Source organism: Aethalodelphis obliquidens, unplaced genomic scaffold (assembly GCF_003676395.1).
Source record: "Aethalodelphis obliquidens isolate GAN/ISIS:26980383/991018 unplaced genomic scaffold, ASM367639v1 scaffold90, whole genome shotgun sequence".
Lineage (NCBI taxonomy): Eukaryota > Metazoa > Chordata > Mammalia > Artiodactyla > Delphinidae > Aethalodelphis > Aethalodelphis obliquidens.
This window is the reverse complement of record NW_020838034.1, coordinates 6203228-6225516: the sequence shown is the minus strand read 5'-3', so window position 1 is coordinate 6225516 and position 22289 is coordinate 6203228. Positions and strand designations below refer to the sequence as shown.

Genomic DNA, 22289 nt, shown 5'->3' with positions numbered 1-22289 from the left:
ACAGTTCAGTCATATTAAGTACATTCATATTGTTATATGACCAACACCCTTATCTATTTCCAGAATTTTTTCATCTTGCAAAACTGAAACTCTGTACCTATTAAACAATAACTCCCCATCTCCCCTGCCACCCCCAGTAGAATTCTACTTTCTGCCTCTATGATGTTTGATCACTCTAAGTACAGGTACCTCATATAAATAAATCATTCAGTATTTGTCTTTTTGTAACAGGCTTATTTCATTTAGCATAATGTCTTCAAGGTTCATCCAAATGTTGTAGCATGTCAGAATTTCATGCTTTTTTAAGGCTGATAATATTTCATTGTATAACGTTCACATTACTTCTTGTTATATTAAGAACTCTGGCCTTTAGCAACATGTTTCTTACATTTTGCCCACAGGAAGTGTCACCACACCTAGTTAGGACAATTTTTTCCATCTAGGATTTCAATTCACTTTTTAAAGGGAGGAAGTGAAGGCAGAACAAAGAAAGGTGTGGGAATTGGCTGAAATAGTCATTCAAATGAGTAATTTCCTGGACAGTATTCTTAGGCTAGATATGTAGAAGAGCAGGCCCCCAGAACTGAATTAAGGAGTTAGATCTGGTGGGGGTAGGAGGGGGGGACATTTACTTATTTATTTATTTATTTGGTAACAGATTTATTGAGATATAATTTATAGACCATACAATTCACTCATTTCAAGGGCACACTTCATTGACTTTTAGTATATTCACAGAGTTGTGCAAATATCACCACAACCTTAGAAAATTTTCCCCGTCCCTGAAAGAAATCCTGTAGCAAGTTGCCATCACCCTAAGGTCCCTCCTCAGCCTTATGCAACCACTAATGTGGGCCAGTCTCTGACTCTCCTCTCCCTACCAGGAACTGAAGAGACCATGCCAGTACCTTTCCCCATGATCAGTTTCCAAGGAAGCAAAGCTTTCATGCATCTGACCTCAAGGGTCAGTGGGACTCTGGGAGAGTCCTGAGGGATGGGAGAAATGCCTGGAATTGACTCCCATCACTCTTTATCTGGCTCAAGAGAATCACTCTTCATGTACTCACCACTATTTCTCACCCAGGTTTCTCCCTAAAGCAATGCCTTAGGGGGAGCTATTTCCCTGAGTACACAGCGACACTGACATATTAATCAAATCTTTCTGTGCAGAGGTGGTGGCAATCCTCCAACAACAGGAAGTTGGAGTTTCTTCCCCATTCTGGCTTGAACAACCGAATTTTCTTGGCTCTTAGAGTCTCTCCTGCCCCCCACTTCTTTTTAAAACTTGACTCTGTCCCTGACTCTTTGCTATCCCATTGCTCAATATCTTCCACCACATCCTCCTCCTCATGACTCTAACACTTATGTAATTTAAGGATTTGGTGGCAGGAGACAATGGGCAAAAGATTTCTTCCTTTGTAGTGTAGGGGGTAGGGGACTGGTTGTAAAACTAATCTCCACTAGAGGGAGACTTAGTCTTAAGAAAGAAAACTGGTTATGAAATTTGTGACGTTTAGTAGTAGAGGTTTTAACTCATTTATATAACTGTTGTATTTAGCCAATTATCTCTGTAAAAAGAAAACTGTTGTGAAAATAATGAGAATTCATTTGTTTTTTATTTTAGGAATTACCTTTTTTTAATCTTAATTTTATAATTATGTAAAATATTTACATGGTTCTAAAATCAACTCTGCAAAACAAGGTATATTCAAAGAAGTTTATCTTCTACCCCTATCTTTTCTGCATTATTTCTCCTCTCTACCTAAAGGTAATCACTAATCATACACTTATTTTTCCATCATTTTTCTATTAGAAACACATATAATTTATATCTCCTTTTTAATATAAACAGTAGCACACTATTCACATGTCCTACACCTTGCTTTATTCACTTTAAAGTATTTCCTGGAGATCATTCCACAGCAGCATCTTCCTCACTGCTTTTCACAGCTGTGTAGTACTCCACTGTGTGGAGATACCATATTACTGACAGTTGAGTTGTTTCCAGTCTGTAGTTATTACAAATAATGCTGCATATAATAGTTGACACTTTTCATATTTTTGCTAGAGTATCTTTGGGATAGATTTCTAAAAATGGAATTGCTTAATCAAAAGGCATTGATGACTGTGCTAGCTAGATACTGCCAAAGTCTCCATCGTGGAGGTTGTACCATTTTACATTTCCATACTCAACATATTAGAATGCCTGTTTCCTCACAGACTGACCAACAGAGTACGTTATCAAACTTTTAGATTTATGCAGTCTCGTGGGTAAAATGTGGTATCTCCATGCAGTTTTAATTTCAATATTTCTAAAATTATGAGCAATACTGAACAATTTTCATATGGTTAACAGCAATTTGTATGTCTTTCTCTGTGACATGCCCCATTATAACCAGTTTTCTGTAGGGTTATTAGTCTTTTTCTTCTGTATTTTTAGAAGTTTTGTTGTTGTTTGTTTTAACATTTATTTATTTTGGCTGTGCCGGGTCTTAGTTGTGGCATGCAGGATCTTCGTTGCAGTGTTTGGGCTTCTTAGTTCTGGCATGCGGACTCTTAGTTGTGGCATGTGGGATCTAGTTCCCTGACCAGGGATCGAACCTGGGCCCCCTGCATTGGGAGCGTGGAGTCTTACCTACTGGACCACCAGGGAAGTCCCTGTTGTTTTTATCAAGGATGCTAACTCTTTGCCTGTGGTATAACTTTTTCCCCCAGTTGTCTTTTTACTTTTTGGTGGTGTTGTTATGTATTAAAATTTATCAATGCATCTGTGGAGATGAGCTTTTTTTTTTTACCTTGGATCAATTAATATGATAAACTATATTAATGGACTTCCTTTGACTCTCCATCTTTGCATCCATAGAGTATTATCCACTTGGTCATGATACAATTTTCTTAACATACTATTGAATTCTGCTTACTAATATTTTATATAAGATTTTTGTATCAATATTAATAAGTGAAGTTGATCTAGAGTGCTTTTTGTTTAGTCTTTGTCATGGTTCCAAAATTCAAGTTTGGGAATCAACGTTACACCCACTTCATAAAGTGAATTTGCGAATTTTCCTTCTTTTGCCATGCTCTAAAATAGCTTAGAAAGTTAAGGATTTATTTTTTAAAATTTGATAATATATTCTATGAAACTATCTGGATCTGTTTTGTTTTGTGGGGTAACTCTAATCAGTTTCTCTAATTCTTTTATATTAAATGATATGTTTTTACTCTGTCTCCACAGGGGTCAATTCTGTTAAATTGGGGATTTATACAACATTATACATTTAATGTAGATTTTCAAACATATTTACATAGAATAGATAAAAATTTTTCTTTTCTGTGTCTCTTTCTTTCTAACATTATCTATTTGTGCTGTCTTCCCCGCCCCCCTTTATTTTGAGTAGTTTAGTTAAGAAGTTATCAATTTAATTCTTTCAAAGAAACAGTTTTGGATTTATTTATTTTAAAAGAGAATTTTAATTTCCAGTTTTATAAGTTCTACTTTTTGTTGTCGTAGTTTTCAAACCCATTAACACTGCCTTTCTTTTACTAATTTCTTTCCTTTCCTGACATTGGTTTGCCTTTTTTTTAATTTAAAAAAAACACTTTATTATGAAAATTTTCAAACATACATAAAAGTTGAATAGTGTAAATGAATTTGTATATATCCCTGTCCAGATTGAATATTTATCAATATATTGCCACAGTTGCTTCATCTATCCTTTTAAAAAAATTTTCCTGAAGTACTTTAAAGCAAACCTCAGACATCACAATCCTAAACTCTTCACGGTACATCTCTAAAACTAAGATCATTATCCACCTGTATCATTCATCATTATCCATCAGTACCATCCAATAGCCACTCCATATTCAGATTTCTCTAAATGTCTTTATACATTTAATTAGAATCAGGATCCAACAATATTCATACTGTGGTTAGTTCTTATATCTCTTTTAATTAAAAACAGTCCTCCTTTTTTTCCCCATGTCATTGTCTTGCTGAAGATACAATCATTTCTCTGTTATTTTCTAGTTCCTTCCTTTGGCCATGTTCAGTTTGATATGACTGATATCTCTTTTTTTTTTTTTTTTTACATCTTTATTGGAGTATAATTGCTTTACAATGGTGTGTTAGTTTGCCTTGTTTTTTCTTCTCCCTAGTTTTTTGAGTCATAATGTTCATTTATATTTGCTTTTTAACTTCTATTCATTTAATATTAAATCTCTGATAGCTGTTTTAACTATTTCCCATAGATTCTTATTTTCATTATTAATATTTTCGATTGGTTTTGCATTTCTCCTTTGACCCAGAAGTGGTTAACAGCAAGTTTTTAAATTTCCCATTTGGAAATTTAAATTGGAATTTATTGAGATTTTTTCTGTGGCCTAAGTTGTGAATGTGCCACATTTTTGTGATATTTGTGAATCCTATGCATTTGGCGGGGAGGAAAGCCATATTCTCTATTATCAAGGTTCAGAGTTTAATATATATTAAATCTATCTTATTTATTATGTTGTTTAGGTTGTCTGTATCTGTACTAATTTCTTGTTCACTTTATCTCTCTAGATCTGATTTGTTAAAGTCTCCTATTATTAATGTGCTTCTATTTCTCCCATATTAAGTGTAATTCTTTCTCTTTTTTTACTCGTGGTAAAAATTTCTTTATCTCGAATCCTGCAGCCTGTGGAACAAAAACCACATTCACAGAAAGATAAACAAGATGAAAAAGCAGAGAGGGCTGTGTACCAGATGAAGGAACAAGATAAAACCCCAGAAAAACAACTAAATGAAGTAGAGATAGGCAACCTTCAAGAAAAAGAATTCAGAATAATGATAGTGAGGATGATCCAGGACCTTGGAAAAAGAATGGAGGCAAAGATAGAGAAGATGCAAGAAATGTTTAACAAAGACCTAGAAGAATTAAAGAACAAACAGACAAAAATGAACAATACAATAACTGAAATGAAAAATACACTAGAAGTAATCAATAGCAGAATAACTGAGGCAGAAGAACGGATAAGTGACCTGGAAGACAGAACAGTGGAATTCACTGCTGTGGAACAGAATAAAGAAAAAAGAATGAAAAGAAATGAAGACAGCCTAAGAGACCTCTGGGACAACATTAAACACAACAACATTCACATTATGGGCTCCCAGAAGGAGAAGAGAGAGAAAAAGTACCCGAGAAAATATTTGAAGAGATTATAGTCGAAAACTTCCCTAACATGAGACAGGAAATAGCCACCCAAGTCCAGGAAGCACAGAGAGTCCCATACAGGCTAAACCAAAGGAGAAACATGCTGAGACACATAGTAATCAAAATGGCAAAAATTAAAGACAAAGAAAAAATATTGAATGCAGTGAGGAAAAAACGACAAATAACATACAAGTGAACTCCCATAAGGTTAACAGCTAATTTCTCAGCAGAAACTCTACAAGCCAGAAGGGAGTGGCATGATATATTTAAAGTGATGAAAGGGAAGAACCTACAACCAAGGTTACTCTGCCCAGCAAGGATCTCATTCAGATTCGATGGAGAAATCAAAAGCTTTACAGACAAGCAAAAACTCAGAGAATTCAGCACCACCAAATCAGCTCTACAACAAATGCTAAAGGAACTCTTCTAAGTGGGAAACACAAGAGAAGAAAAGGACCTACAAAAACAAACCCATAACAATTAAGAAAATGGTAATAGTAACATACATATCGATAATTACCTTAAACATGAATGGATTAAATGCTCCAACCAAAAGACACAGGCTCGCTGAATGCATACAAAAACAAGACCCATATATATGCTGTCTACAAGAGACCCACTTCAGAACTAGGGACACATTCAGACTGAAAGTGAGGGGATGGAAAAAGATATTCCATGCAAATGGAAATCAAAAGAAAGCTGGAGTAGCAATACTCACAGCAGATAAAATAGGCTTTAAAATAAAGAATGTTACAAGAGACAAGAAAGGACACTACATAATGATCAAGGGATCAATCCAAGAAGAAGATATAACAATTATAAATATATATGCACCCAACATAGGAGCACCGCAAAACATAAGGCAACTGCTAACAGCTATAAAAGAGGAAATCAACAATAACACAATAATAGTGGGAGACTTTAACACCTCACTTACACTAATGGGCAAATCATCCAAACAGAAAATTAAAAAGGAAACACAAGCTTTAAATGACACAATAGACCAGATAGAGTTAATTGATATTTATAGGACATTCCATCCAAAAACAGCAGATTACACTTTCTTCTCAAGTGCGCACGGAACATTCTCCAGGATGGATCATATCTTGGGTCACAAATCAAGTCTCAGTAAATTTAAGAAAACTGAATCATATCAAGCATCTTTTCTCACCACAATGCTATAAGATTAGAAATCAATTACAGGGAAAAGACTGTAAAAAACACAAACACATGGAGGCTAAACAATACGTTACTAAATAACCAAGAGATCACTGAAGAAATCAGAGGAAATTAAAAAATACCTAGAGACAAATGACAATGAAAACACGATGATCCAAAACCTATGGGATGCAGCAAAAGCAGTTCCAAGAGGGAAGTTTATAGCAATACAAGCCTACCTCAAGAAACAAGAGAAGTCTCAAATAAACAATCTAACCTTACACCTAAAGGGACTAGAGAAAGAAGAACAAACAAAACCCAAAGTTAGCAGAAGGAAAGAAATCATAAGGATCAGAGCAAAGGGCTTCACTGGTGGCGCAGTGGTTGGGAGTCCGCCTGCCAGTGCAGGGGATGTGGGTTTGAGCCTTGGTCCGGGAGGATCACACATGCTGTGGAGCAACAAGGACTGTGCACCATGGCTGCTGGGCCTACACTCTGGAGCCTGCAGTCCACAACTACTGAGCCTGCGTGCCACAACTGCTGAAGTCTGGGAGCCTGGAGCCCGTGCTCTGCAGTTGGAGGAGCCACTACAGTGAGAAGCCCGTGCACCACCACAAAGAGTGGCCCCTGCTCAGCGCAGCTAGAGAGGGCCCGCCTGCAGCAATGAAGACCTAACACAGCCATACATAAATAAATTAATTAATTTAAAAAAAAAAAAAGGTCAGAGCAGAAATAAATGAAATAGAAACAAAGAAAACAATAACAAAGATCAATAAAACTAAAAGCTGGTTCTTTGAGAAAATAAACAAAATTGATAAACCATTAGCTAGACTCATCAAGAAAAAGAGGGAGAGGACTCAAATCAATAAAATTAGAAATGAAAAAGGAGAAGTTACAACAGACACTGCAGAAATTCAAAGCATCTTAAGAGACTACTACAAGCAACTCTATGCCAATAAAATGGACAACCTGGAAGAAATGGACAAATTCTTAGAAAGGTATAACCTTCCAAGACTGAACCAGGAAGAAACAGAAAATATGAACAGACCAATCACAAGTAATGAAATTGAAACTGTGATTAAAAATCTTCCAACAAACAAAAGTCCAGGACCAGATGGATTCACAGTGAATTCTATCAAACATTTAGAGAAGAGCTAACACCCATCCTTCTCAAACTCTTCCAAAAAATTGCAGAGGAAGGAACACTCCCAAACTCATTGTATGAGGCCACCATCACCCTGATACCAAAACCAGACAAAGATACTACAAAAAAAGAAAATTACAGACCCATATCACTGATGAACATAGATGCAAAAATCCTCAACAAAATACTAGCAAACAGAATCCAACAACATATTAAAGGATCATACACCATGATCAAGTGGGATTTATCCCAGGGATGCAAGGATTCTTCAAGATATGCAAATCAATCAATGTGATACACCATATTAACAAATTGAAGGAAAAAAACATATGATCATCTCAATAGATGCATAAAAAGCTTTTGACAAAATTCAATACCCATTTATGATAAAAACTCTCCAGAAAGTGGGCATAGAGGAAACCTACCTCAACATAATAAAGGCCATATATGACAAACCCACAGCAAACATCACTCTCAAGGGTGAAAACTGAAAGCATTTCCTCTAAGATCAGGAACAAGACAAGGATGTCCACTCTCACCACTATTATTCAACGTAGTTTTGCAAGTCCTAGCCACGGCAGTCAGAGAAGAAAAAGAAATAAAAGGATTACAAATTGGAAAAGAAGAAGTAAAACTGTCACTCTTTGCAGATGACATGATACTATACATAGAGAATCCTAAAGATGCCACCAGAAAACCACTAGAGCTAATCAGTGAATCTGGTAAAGTTGCAGGATACAAAATTAATGCACAGAAATCTCTTGCATTCCTATACACTAATGATGAAAAATCTGAAAGAAAAATTAAGGAAACACTCCCATTTACCACTGCAACAAAAAGAATAAAATACCTAGGAATAAACCTACCTAGGGAGACAAAAGACCTGTATGCAGAATACTGTAAGACACTGATGAAAGACATTAAAGATGATACAAACAGATGGAGAGATATACCATGTTCTTGGATTGGAAGAATCAATATTGTGAAAATGACTATACTACCCAAAGCAATCTACAGATTCAGTGCAATCCCTATCAAATTACCAACGGCATTTTTTACAGAACTAGAACAAAAAGTCTTAAAATTTGTATGGAAACACAAAAGACCCCGAATAGCCAAAGCAGTTTTGAGGGAAAATAAATGGAGCTGGAGCAATCAGACTCCCTGACTTCAGACTATACTACAAATCTACAGTAATCAAGACAATATGGTACTGGCACAAAAACAGAAATATAGATCAATGGAACAGGATAAAAAGCCCAGAGATAAACCCACGCACTTATGGTCAACTAATCTATGACAAAGGAGGCAAGGATATACAATGGAGAAAAGACAGTCTCTTCAATAAGTGGTGCTGGGAAAACTGGACAGCTACATGTAAAAGAATGAAATTAGAACATTCCCTAACACCATACACAAAAATAAACTCAAAATGGATTAGAGGGCTTCCCTGGTGGCGCAGTGGTTGGGAGTCCGCCTGCCGGTGCGGGGGACACAGGTTCGTGCCCCGGCCCGGGAGGATCCCACATGCCGCGGAGCGGCTGGGCCCGTGGGCCATGGCTGCTGGGCCTGAGCGTCCGGAGCCTGTGCTCTGCAGGGGGTGAGGCCACAGCAGTGAGAGGCCCGCGTACCGCAAAAAAAAAAAAAAAAAAAAAAAAAAAAATGGATTAGAGACCTAAATGTAAGACTGGACACTATAGAACTCTTGGAGGAAAATATAGGAAGAACACTCTGACATAAATCACAGCAAGATCTTTTCTGACCAGCCTCCTAGAGTAAAAACAAAAATAAATAAGTGAAAAAATAAAAATAAACAAGTGGGACCTAATGAAACTTAAAAGCTTTTGCACAGCAAAAGAAACTATAAACAAGATGCAAAGACAACCCTCAGAATGGGAGAAAATATTTGCAAATGAATCAACGGACAAAGGATTAATCTCCAAAATATATAAACAGCTCATGCAGCTCAATATTAAAAAACAAACAACCCAATCAAAAAATGGGCAGAAGACCTAAATAGACATTTCTCCAAAGAAGACATACAGATGGCCAAGAAGCACATGAAAAGCTGCTCAACATCACTAATTATTACAGAAATGCAAATCAAAACTACAATGAGGTATCACCTCACACCGGTTAGAATGGGCTTCATCAGAAAATCCATAAACAACAAATGCTGGAGAGGGTGTGGAGAAAAGGGAACCCTCTTGCACTATTGGTGGGAATGTAAATTGATACAGCCACTATGGAGAATAGTATGGAGGTTCCTTAAAAAACTAAAAATAGAATTACCATATGATCCAGCAATCCCACTACTGGGCATATACCCAGAGAAAACCATAATTCAAAAAGACACATGCACCCCAATGTTCATTGCAGCACTATTTACAAAGCTAGGACACGGAAGCAACCTAAATGCCCATTGACAGACGAATGGATAGAAAAGATGTGGTACAACAGAGTACTACTCACTCATAAAAAGGAACAAATTGGGTCATGTGTAGAGACGTGGATTAATCTAGAGACTGTCATACAGAGTGAAGTAAGTCAGAAAGAGAAAAACAAATATCATATATTAACGCATATATGTGCAATCTAGAAAAATCGTACAGATGAACGGGTTTGCCGGGCAGAAATTGAGACACAGACGTAGAGAACAAACATATGGACACCAAGGGGGCAAGAGGCCAGGGGGAGGGGTTGGTGGAATGAATTGGGAGATCGGGATTGACATATATACACTGATGTTTAAAATGGATAACTAATAAGAACTTTCTGTATAAATAAATTAATTTAAAAAATTCTTTATCTCTTTTAAACCATTTTAGTCAGAATTCTACTTTCTTGGATAATTACAATTGCAACCCCTGCTTTAATTTAAGAAAATAATTCTGGTACTTTTTTAGTCATTTATTTTTAGGCTTCCTGAATCTCTTCAATTTAGATATATTTCTTTTATACAGCATAGTGTTGGAATTTGCTTTTGTAGTCAATGTGAAAATCATTTTAACAGGTGTGGTAAGCCCATTTATATATTTGTTGATTCAATCAATATTTCTGGACTTACAGCTGCCTTACTGATTTAAGTTACATATTTTTTTTATATATGTAGGTCTCTCACCATGGGATCTATTTCATATGCTTCCTCCTCTCCCCACCCCAACTTTTTTTTTAACATACCTTCTGGTATTTAAAAGAGTTTGTATTTTTGTTCTAATGGTTAACTTTATCCTAATACTTTTATACAATACATAAGTTCTGTCTCTTTTTTGCTATTGTCTATATGAGCACGTGAGATGATAGAAAATACATATATTGGTCTCTGCCCCTTGTTCATGGCACAGAGCTCCTGAAACCCTTGTAAATACCTAAGTGATAAAAGCACTAGGAACATCTTTTGTGCTAACATTTGGTCTTTGACCCTGGTTACTGACACAGTGCTTGGAATTTCCTGGGTAATAGGGGTGTGTGTGTCTTTTGTTCTAATGAGGTGATTATTGGTGGGCTCCTGGATGGAAGCTAGTCACCAGAAAGACCAAGTCATGATTAGAAGCTTAGACTTCAACTCCATCCCCCATTCTCTGGAGAGGGGAGAGGGGCTAGAAATGGAATTAACGATTGATCAGGCCTATGTGATGAAGCCTCCAGAAAAATCCCAATAAGATAGGGTTTGGAGAGTGTCCAGGGAGAGTGGCAGACCCAGAGAGGACATGGGAGCTCCACGCCCCTTCCCACATACCTTCCCTAAACATCTCTTCTATCTGTATGTTCATCAGTATTCTTTATCATAGCCTCACAGATATCCTCAAGTATTTTGTTGAGTTCTGTGAGCCATTCTAGCAAATTAAGTAAACTCAAGGAGGGGGTCATGGGAACCTCTGACTTACAGCTGATTGATCAGAAGCACAAGTAACAACCTGGACATGCAATTGGCATCTGAAGGGTAGGGGGGCAGGCAGTCTTGTGGGACTGAGCCCTTAACCTGTGGGATCTGATCCTATCTCCAGGTAGATAGCATTAGAATTGAGCTAAATTATAGAACACCCAGCTGGTGTCATGGAATTACTTGATGTGGGGAAAAACCCCTTGTCTGGTGTCAGAAGTGTTGTTAATGAGATAGTAGTGTGAGAGTAAAGGAGAAACACAGGAGGACTGGAGTTTTTCCTAATATAGAGCAACACTGAAACTATCTAGGAATCTCTTAATCAGTCACTCCCCCCACCAGCCCCCATTGCTTTCCCCTAGCACCTAACTTGAGGCAAATCCTTTATTTTTAGTTAATATCTGTATATGATAATCAGGGCTTATTCTATTGATACTTCTCACATACTACCTAATCTACCTCACATATCTAATCTCTCATTGTTATCTGTACTATATTTACAGGGTTGCCAAGAAATCTGGAAACATAAATGAATACATATTAATGGTTTGTTGGTATTATATTTCAATACAGAACAAAATAGTATCTTTTCCCAGACTTCATGGCCACTGTGTATATCGTCAAAGCACATAGCTATCACATAACTACACTCTTTCCATTAGAACCATCGTTTATTCTTGGTTATTCAAGTAAACATAAATTTAATTCTCTCCACTAGTGAGAGATACTGATGTCTCCTCAGTTACTGTGGTTGTCTACAGCTTGTTCTCTAGATTCCTCAGGAAGTGTTCTTATCAACAATATTCTTCTTTTATGGGGTATGGGAGGGGAGACATAATAGCAGTCTCCAATAGAGGGAGCCTTAGGTTCCTCCAACGAAAGAAAATAGGATAAAAAATTTGTAATATATAGAGAAATTTTGAAATAGTGTCTATATATGCAGCCATCCATTTCTTCAGTGCTTACTGTGTACAGAACTGTCTTCAGTTCCTATAAAGGAATATAGAAAACAGGGGGGTGTAAATAGTTCAAAGTTGGTCCAGTAGCTTGGTTGGATAAGATCCTGTTAACTCAGGAAAACAGGCAAAAGCCAGGTCTCCAATCCAAGACCCACTACCACCTGCCCCAGTGAACTAGCATGCAGGGTACTTTGGAACTATCTGGAAGAAAACGTGGAGAGCTGTTGGTCAAACTATGTAATAGATGAGATGCTCAAGTTTTTACTAATGAGGTTACTAATGATTTTTTTGGTTTTAAAATTGCCATGGGGGGGAATTCTCTGGCGGTCAAGGGGTTAGGACTCTGCGCTTTCACTGCCGAGGGCCTGGGTTCATTCCCTGGTTGGGGAACTAAGATCCTGTAAGCTGCATGGTGAAAAAGAAAAAAAAATTGCCATGGGAAGAAAAATACATTGAAAGTTCAGGTTGCTAACTTTTGGCTATTATAAATTAGAAATCACTAAATGAGGTAGTTTACCTAACAACGCAGATTTTTGAGGGAGAAGTTGCTGTGAATCTCTTTAATGTCTGGGAAGAGATGTGGGATAAAAGCAAACTTGGAGATCTCATCAATCTATCAAGGCTTCAAGTTCTGCCAGAGAACTCTTGATACGTGGCTGGAGGGGATATAACCTCTAGAAGGCAATATGGCAGTATCTATCAAACTGCACATATCCTTTGACTTCACAATTTCATTTCTATAAATTTGTCTTACAAATATACTCACACAATGCAAAACAACACATGCAGAAGGTTATCCATTGCTGCACTGTGACAGCAAAAGTTTAAAAACAAACTAAATGTTCAACAATAGGGAACTGATTATAATACATCATTAATGTATACTATGCAGCTATAAAAAAAGCAAGGAAGCTCTTTATGCACTAATATTTAATGATATTCAAAATATATTTTTTAATCTTAAAATGAAAGTAGTATGTTATGCTACAATTTGTGTAAAATGTAATGGTGATGAATAAAATATATATTTCTATTTATTATATCTATTCTTGAATATGCACAAAACCTTGGAAAACTACAGAAAAAACTGATAACTGATTGTGGGAAAGTTATTACCTATTTTTTAAAAGAAGATCCACTGGTTCAAAGCAAAAGCTTTACCTTCTATGGTCTCTTTCCACTTAAACTGACCAGCATTCTTTTTGTTCTTCCCATTCCCTCCTATTGTATTAGTAAGACTCTTACTAGGTTGCAAGAAAGGTACAAGTCCAAGTAATCTCAGGATGGTGGCTGTCAATGAGGAAGCAATCATACTGGCTGACTTGCAGAGAAATAAGAACAAGGCACTGCAGAGAACAATGAGATGGAGAAAAAAAAAATCCCTCTTGATCATGTTCTATCTTCCAGATTCTAGTACCCTTTAAGGCCCAAACTATACTTCCTACTTTTGGAATCTGTTATAAATATCCCATAACTTTATAATAAATTCCCCCCTTTTCTGTTTCAGGTAACCTGAATAGGTACTTCTTTTTACTGGGCAGTCTCGAGCTAATACTAATGCTAAAATTATTGAACACTCACTATGCATCACGTACCCTACTAGGCATGTTACATATGTTTAACTCTCAAAACTCAGATTATTCTCGTTTCACACCATAAGGGTTCTCAGACCCAGAAAGACCAAGTAACTTGTCCAAGGTCACACATTTAGGCAGAACCAGAATTTAATCCAGGCAATCTGACTCCAGTGCTCAGGTTGGTAGTTGCCCTCAATTAGGTAGTTTATACACTTCCTATAGACACAAAGTAAACTTGTAGTCCAATGGCAGATGATCTCAACCCAAATAAAAGATTTCCTAATGGTCTAATTTCAGGCATCAGAGAACTGAATCAAATGATGAAAATATCGTGAGGCATATTTTTTGAGTGGGGCCTTTATGAGCCCTTCCAACTTTGAAAGAGTTAAATCTGGTTCGATGAAAGAACAACAGCTGTACCTAAAGTCAACCAGTCAATCTGAAGAAAGGCTAATATTCAATACAATTTTGTTAGAAGCTCGAAATTGCCTGTTACTATTTATATTACAATTTCCTAGTGTCTGTGAAATTCTAATTGGAGAATTCACACAGGACCCAGCCAGGATTGAACCATGGATTTTAAAGACACAAATAACCTAAAATGGTCACCTCTCCCTGCAGAACAATGGGTTAGAGGATCCAGAAACAGACCCAAATATATTAGGGAATACAATAAAGGTGGCAATTCAAATCAGTAGGGAAAAGATGGCTCATTCAATAAATGATGCCAAGACAACTAGTTAGGTATCTGGAGATTGACTTCAGTTTAGTCACCAAAATAAATTCCAACAGAATAAAAATTTATATATAAAAACTGAAACCAGGGGTGAATTATTTTTTAAATATTGGAATTTACAAAAAGCCTTCAAAGTCTAAGATCCAGAAGTACAGAAAAAAAGGGTGATAAGTTTGACTACATAAATTTAAATGACAAACTGGGGGAAAATGTTTGCAACATAACTGACAAAAGGGCTGATTTCCTTAATACATAAAGTTCAAATAGATTAATAAAAGTGATCAACAGCTCAATAACAAACGGCAAAAAACATGAAAGGCTATTTTCAGGGGGAAAAAAAAGAAAGAAAACATAAAGAAAAAACCTTGTAATTAAAGAAAGTTTAAAACAAGGATACACCACGTTTCACCTACAGCTTAAGAAGCAATACAGTGTAATGGTTAAAACTGATCACTCAAAAAAAAAAAAAAACTGATCACTCTAGGGTCAGAATACTTGGGATTAAATCCTGGTTCTACTCCTTACTGTGCATGCCCCAGTTTCCTAGGCTGGGGTTCTTGTGAGAATCAAATGAGAAAATATAATAAAAAGCAATTAGGACTGCGCCTGGCATATAGTAACTACATTAGTTTTTATTATTAGATTGACAAAAACAGGAAAAACATTGGTAAGGGAGTGGAGAACTAAGCACTCTCATACACCGTTGGCAGATGTATAAACTGGTACAATGTCTTTGAGTGGCAATTTGACATTGTCTACTAATGTTCTAAATTCATAAACCCTTTGACTTTACACTTCACTTTTAGAAATTTATCCTACTAATCACATATGTTCCTAAAGATATATACACATATTTCTCTCTATATATCTTTATATTCATAAAGATATATATGTAGATATAGATTTTCATTGCAGCAATGTATGTAACAGCAAAAGTCTGGAAATAACCTCAATGGTCATCCAAATGAGACTAAATAAATACATGATGGTACACCCTAAAATGAAATAATATACTATCATGAAAAAAAAAATCCCCAAGACAGTCAAAAAAGCAAATCACAAAACAGTGTGAACGGCTTGCTCCCATTAATCTTAGAATGTATAGAGTATTTCTGGAAGGAGACACAAGAAAATAATAAGAGTAGTTGCCTCTGAGGAGCAAGACTGGGAGTTGAAGTCAAATGGAGATTTGCTTTTCAGTAAATACCTTTCCGTAAACGTGAAATTTTTTTCCGTGTATACTTTTTTCAATTAAACAAAAACTAATTAAAAAAAATAAAATTGAAGCCATCATATAACATTACATCTCTATCAGAAAAGCATACCAGCTAAAGACAGAAGTTCCAAGAGATATGATGCTTGCTTAAATATCACTGTGGCTTTAGGAACCAAAATGTTATCACTCTAGAGACTAATGAGAACCACAGGGACTAAGCACATGAGTCCCCTTTCCAGACCTCACATAAGCACATCTGTTAACTGCCAGAGTCTGTAAAACAAGAGCTGGTTTTTACCTCCATCTCTAGAAGTGTAGGAGTGTTCTTGTACTTGGTGTGTTGGCTGGGATGAGGACTTTGGAAGAAGGAAGGGAGAAGGGATTGACAATCATCCATTAAAATGCTCTCCTGGTTCTCAATGATCTATTTCTTTGGACAACTTATTTCTTAGTTTTTTCCTTTCATTTTAATGCCTTATGTATAAACTTTATAATTCAGAAAACACAATTCCACTTTCTCCCTAACAACCCAGTAGATGGTTCTGATAATACCATTTTAGATTAGTCTCAGGGAGGTTTCCTAGTCCAACAAATATTAGGTTTGTGTCATAGCACCACCACTTAATTTTCTAAATCTGATGTTTTCCACACTACAGCTTTCTTTCATCATCCCTGCTCAATCTCCTGGCACCAGCTCCTGATTCCACCTCATCCCAGCCAACATCAAGCACCTTTGTTTTTAGGCTCTGTGATTCTAGAGAGTGATGGAAGAGACAGGAGTCATTTAAGGACTAAGGATATGTTTTTCTTTCTGGGGACAAATCTGAATCAGCTGCTTTTAAAAACATCATTCCTGGATTTCCCTAGTGGCGCAGTGGTTAAGAATCCGCCTGCCAATGCAGGGGACACGGGTTCGAGCCCTGGTTCTGGGAAGATCCCACATGCCACAGAGCAAGTAAGCCCGTGCGCCACAACTACTGAGCCTGTGCTCTAAGAGAGCCCGTGAGCCACAACTACTAAATCCCACACGCCTAGAGCCCATGCTCTGCAACAAGAGAAGCCATCACAGTGAGAAGCCCGCACACCACAACGAAGAGTAGCCCCCGCTTGCCGCAACTAGAGAAAGCCCGCACACAGCAACAAAGACCCAATGCAGCCAAAATTAATAAATAAATTTATTTTTTAAATAAATAAATAAATAAATAAATAAAAACATCATTCCTTTGTTATTCTGAGAAAATGAAGTAGTGGACCCCGTAAACAGGGTCTTGGCAGTACTGAGTACCTACCATGGTATGACATTATCTAGATACTTTATTCACCTCACCTCATTTACCCTGTAGTTGTTCTATTATTTCCACAATACAAATGACTATAGAAATTCAGTGAAGGGACATCAGTTATTTAATGCCATACAGCTATGTTCCTGTGTTTAGTAAGGACTCAAACCCCAGTGTCTGGCTCTAAAGTCTATGATACATTACACCACACTGCCCAATGAACACAGCTCTTGGGGCTCCATGGTTTGTTATGGTGGTTAAAGACCCCAGTCAAAGACAACCTGGAAGTTCTTAAGCAGGGGAAGTTATGCTAGAAAAAAGTCTGGGCCACTATTCAACCAATTTTCTCACATTTATTTACTCTGTCCCTCACATCTCTAAAATGAAAATGAACCTAAGTTTCAAGGGGAAAGATCGGGGGCACTGTCAGCCAAGAAAGTGATTAACAAGAAGGAAAAGGCAGCCCCTGCTAATTGGGAGGTAGTCGAGAAGGTCTGCCTTCTTGCAGTTGCCAGGCAACACAGGTAAACAGAGGAAGTGGCAGGATCATGGCCACTAACTACAGCGCCAACCAAGTAAGTACTCTTTTCCATTTCTTTCTGTAACGTTAAATTTTGCCTTCCAGATTCCACCTTTGGTCTGACCCCTCCCGTAGGATTCTGATGACTGAATATATAGCTGAGAGTGGGCTGAGACAATATTTTTTTACCTCCTCAGCTCCTCAGGGGAGGGAGGGCCCAAGGACAAGAAATAGGTATCTCTGGGTTAAGTCTGTAGGCCCTAACCCAGAGGTCAGCAAACTTTTTCTGAAAAGGGCCAGAGAGTAAATATTTTAGGCTTTGTGAGTCGAGTGACAAAATCAGAGATATTATATAGGTATGAGAGAAAACACTTTTCCATAAAATTTTGACAAAATTCAAAATACAATAACTGAGTGCAATTTTTTGTAATGTTAATGAAAAGCATGAAATTCTTATAGGATGAGAAAATATTTCGGTTAATTGGGGTACAAAGTTAGTGTTCCCCTTTATCAAATCAAGTGCAAATGTTCATCTATAAAAACAATTCTTAGCTTTCTCAGGCCATCCCAAAACAGACAGGAGGATGGATTTGGCCCAGGCCAGAGTTTGCTGACCGCTGGTCTAGACCAGCACTGCAATAAAAAGATAATGTGAGTCACAAATGTAACTTTAAATTTTCTAGTAGCTACGTGAAAAAAATTAAAAAGAAATAAAGTAAATTTTAATAATTTAGCCCCAAATATTATTTCCAACACTTAATCAATATTTTAAGTTATAATCAGATGTTTCATTCGTTTTTGTACTAAGTCTTCAAAATCCATTGTATTTTATATAGTTGACCCTTGAACAAGGCAGGGATTAGGGTACAGATTCCCACACAGTTGAAAATCTACAAATAACTTTAGAGTCGGCCCTCCATAACCAGGGTTCCACATCCACAGATTCAACCAACTATTGATCATGTAGTACTGTAATACATATTTATTGAAAAGTACATATTTATTTATTGTAAGTTAACGTGCACAGTTCAAACCCATGTTGTTCAAGGGTCAACTGTACTTACAAAGCACCTCAATTTGGACTAGTCACATTTCCAATGCTCAACAGCCACATGGGGCTAGTGGCTCCATGTTGGACAGCACACAGATGAAACAAATCACATCCTCTCTAAAGCAAGTTAAAGCTTACTTAGCATGGTTGTTCACGCTTTTGGTCTTCAAATCTGAAGAACTGTGCCTAGCTATCATTTCCTGGGCTTGGGGCCTTTGAGTCTCATAGGGCTTCTCATCTTTTTCTCCACAGTATGAAAAAGCTTTCTCACCCAAGTATCTGCAGAACTGGTCTCTCGCCAAGCCAACAAAAGAGGTATTCCACATTCAGCACACCACAATGCCAGTTTCTGGTTCTTTATGTCACACTCTATGTAATTCACTGGTATCTAACTTCTTTCAGCCTTCTTGGAATTCCCATATCCTCCTCTCCCTCAATCCTTAATTAAAGCCCTTCAGATACTTTCTTCCACTTTTCCACTCCATGTTCACAAGCACTTCTGTCCCCACCTCTACCCCAGAGGATTTCTTCCCATGAAGGCTACACTCAGATTATCGCCAATGATCGTGGCCATCTGTTGCCTTCAGTGCCCCGTTCCAAGGTGAGATACTCATCTCCATTCTCATCTTGAAAGGTAAAGAACTGAGGCACAGAACTGGAGTAAGGGGGCAGGGAGACTTGCAATCTCCTGCAGCTACTATTTGGAAAATTAAGGTGCAATCTAATTCACATTGTAACACGAGTGCCCCCAAACTTCCAGCCAGCTTATCCAACAGAACAGGGTCGTGTTTAACACCCAGAATTCCTTAAGCGGATGAATCATCTGTATAAAATGAACACCTTCAGGTGATAACATTTATGCAGTGGGTACGCTGCCAAACTTAACCTAAGGATGTGGAATTTAAGCCAGCAGAGACAAGCGGATGAAAAAATTAGGGTAGCCTAAATGAGAGAGGGGGAAAAGGAAGAGTGGGGAAATTATGCTTTCATTCTTGTTTCATGACGATGCATTCCCAAAGGTAAAGGATGGAAATAAGACAAACAGCCCACCAATAGGTCAGTTACTGGCAGTGAGAAGCCCTGTTGAGGAATCCCATTTTTCCTTTTAGGCAAGTCCTTGGGGTTCCTTCATGGGCACCTGGCAAATGCCTCTGAAGATACCCCCTGCTCGGGTGACCCTGACCTCCCGTACAGCTGCTGGTGCTGCCTCCCTTACCAAATGGATACAGAAATATCCTGATTTACTCAAGGCCTCCAATGGGCTACATCCTGAAATCTTAGGCAAGGTATCTGTTCCTCCCATCTAACCTCAGTCCTGTTGTCTTCACTTCTTTTCAACCTCAAAAATGCCTAATGTTATACTACAACAATCCCAGCAGGGGGAACCTCTAACCAATTCTGTCTTACCCTATCCAGTCCTTAAACAACCTCTGAGGCCTGAAGGGATAAGCTAAGGGCATCTTATCCACACCCTCCCATTCACACCCCGTCCACACAGTACAGCATGAGCTGATCTCAAGGGGAAGTTAACAGTATCAAATTTAACTCTTCTTATTTGAAACCTGACCTTTTGTTCATGGAATGGGGAGAAAGGGATCTAGAATTCTGAGATGGATTGGGAATGATCTAGGCCTAACCTGAAACGTAACTGTCTCTTCTATTCCACCCCTGACAGCCCCATGATCCAGACAGTCAGAAGAAACTTGGGGAGTCTATCACAAAGACTGTACGGCAAGCAGCACCAAGTGCAACCATAATCCCAAGCTCCCCAGCATCAAATCTCAATTCCCCAGATCAGCTCCAAAGGTCACACCCCTCTGAAGGTCACACTCCAGGTCCCCAAAGCCCACCCAACTCTCCAAAGAGTCCACCTGGAAGCCCATGTATGCTAGAACACTGTGCAGGTCCTAATTTAGCTGAGGTCCAGAAATGCAAACCTGGAACTCCATAAGGGACTAAGGGACCACACTGAGAAAACCTGTCTAGAGATTGAGTGATGTAAGCAAGAGCTCCCAGTCAGGGAAATTATGGATGGGAATAAAGGCAAATTTGGAAAATAAACATTGTTTGTTGAATCTTTTACTGATTTGGATTTTTCCCTCCTGCTATGTCTGCCTCTTTTAACCCATAACTAGGAGAAGGGTTGGAGGAAATAGAGCAGGGAAAAGAACATGACAGTGGCTTGGGGGTAGAACACATTTTTACAAGGATTGAGTCATTTCCAGAAATGACCAGGAGGAAGTTGGTCTGAATCACAGCAAAAGAAACCTCAAATAACCAGTCTGTCACCCCTACTCACTCACTTTTCATCCTGAGCATGAACTACAACTTCAAAGTCAGAAGTACAATCATTTAGAGTAGAGTGTGTGTATGTGCATTTGGAGAAGGTGGGGAAGAAAAGGTACAGGAAGCCAGAGTAGAAGATACAATCCTTGTCTAACACTTCATTATCTGATGACAGAACACACAGGGAAAACAAATTAGAAAGAGTTATAAAAGCAAAACTCAAGCAAAAATACAAATATAATTTGAAAACTGAAGATAAAAAAGTGATTAGAAAACAGAGAAGAGAAATAAAGGGAGACAACAAGTAGAAATTTAGGACAGAATAACATACATGATGACCACACTGCCACTCCCCTCACCCCAATCACCTGAATGATAAGAAGCCACCAAAAAAGTCCCTTATCTATTTCCCAGCCTCCAATTTCTGTTTATCATTATCCCCATTCTGCATCTTCCTGGCACTGGCTGTTAAATTTAATGCCCTTGCCAAACCTTTCCCAGTTCCATTGCCCAATTGTTCCCTCATGAACACATATGCCTAACTCCAAGGACAAGTACAGAGGACATATGTATACGCTGGAGGAAGGCTACAAAGACTTCCCAGGGCCAGTGTAGCAAAAAGGGAGAAGTGATCATCACTTAAAGCCAAAGACTACTTGGGAGCTGGGATGAAGACTGTTGAGGCAACTAAGTAAGGTCTTCCTCTCTAACTGACACCAGTTACAGCCACTGTTACTTCTCTCCAACCCACAGCTTTAACTGGTTGGCTAAAAACTCAGAGTGACAGACAAGATAGACCTGTCACCCCAGAGTTTCCAAAGACTATCAAAACAGCACTCCTGTCAAGGCAGTTAGGGACCCAAAAGCCTGGCCTACATGGATTATAAAAAGTAGCAAGTTTTCTCACTAAACTATAAATGTTTGCCAGGTTTCCAACAATCTCTCCTTTCTTACCTCTACTCTCCTTTCTCCCCAAATGGACATACTTAGTTCATATTCATAGTCCCTTGGCTGTCCCCTCCATTGTTCCACTGGATCATAATTTGCTGAACTGTACCTTAAGGCTTATAATAATCAGTTCTCAGTGGGATTTTGGAGCCTGTAATAAACAAAAAGCTCAACTTCCTCTCTTTTGCTCCTTCCTTCTCTGAGGTTTCGGCAAGATGTTAGATCCATGGCTACTTGCATTTGATTCCCTGAAAATTTTTCCAGTGGTCACTTGTAGGACAAACTGTTTCCCTCCTGAGAAAGGTCAGATTGGGGGATGTAATCGCCTGAGACCAGAGG

At 38.0% G+C, this 22289-nt stretch overlaps 1 protein-coding gene across 1 annotated transcript in view; it reads left to right on the top strand.

Annotated features, from left to right (window-relative positions):
• CFAP126 (cilia and flagella associated protein 126) overlaps nucleotides 1-20691 on the top strand; it is a 28164-nt gene extending 7473 nt beyond the window's left edge. Inside the window, exons 4-7 of the mRNA XM_027095161.1 lie at nucleotides 18964-19031; nucleotides 19237-19317; nucleotides 19826-20002; nucleotides 20392-20691. Coding sequence (XP_026950962.1) covers nucleotides 18964-19031; nucleotides 19237-19317; nucleotides 19826-20002; nucleotides 20392-20667 — 602 coding nt within the window. The 3' untranslated portion in view covers nucleotides 20668-20691. The remainder of the gene's footprint in view (nucleotides 1-18963; nucleotides 19032-19236; nucleotides 19318-19825; nucleotides 20003-20391) is intronic.
• Nucleotides 20692-22289: the final 1598 nt, after the last annotated feature.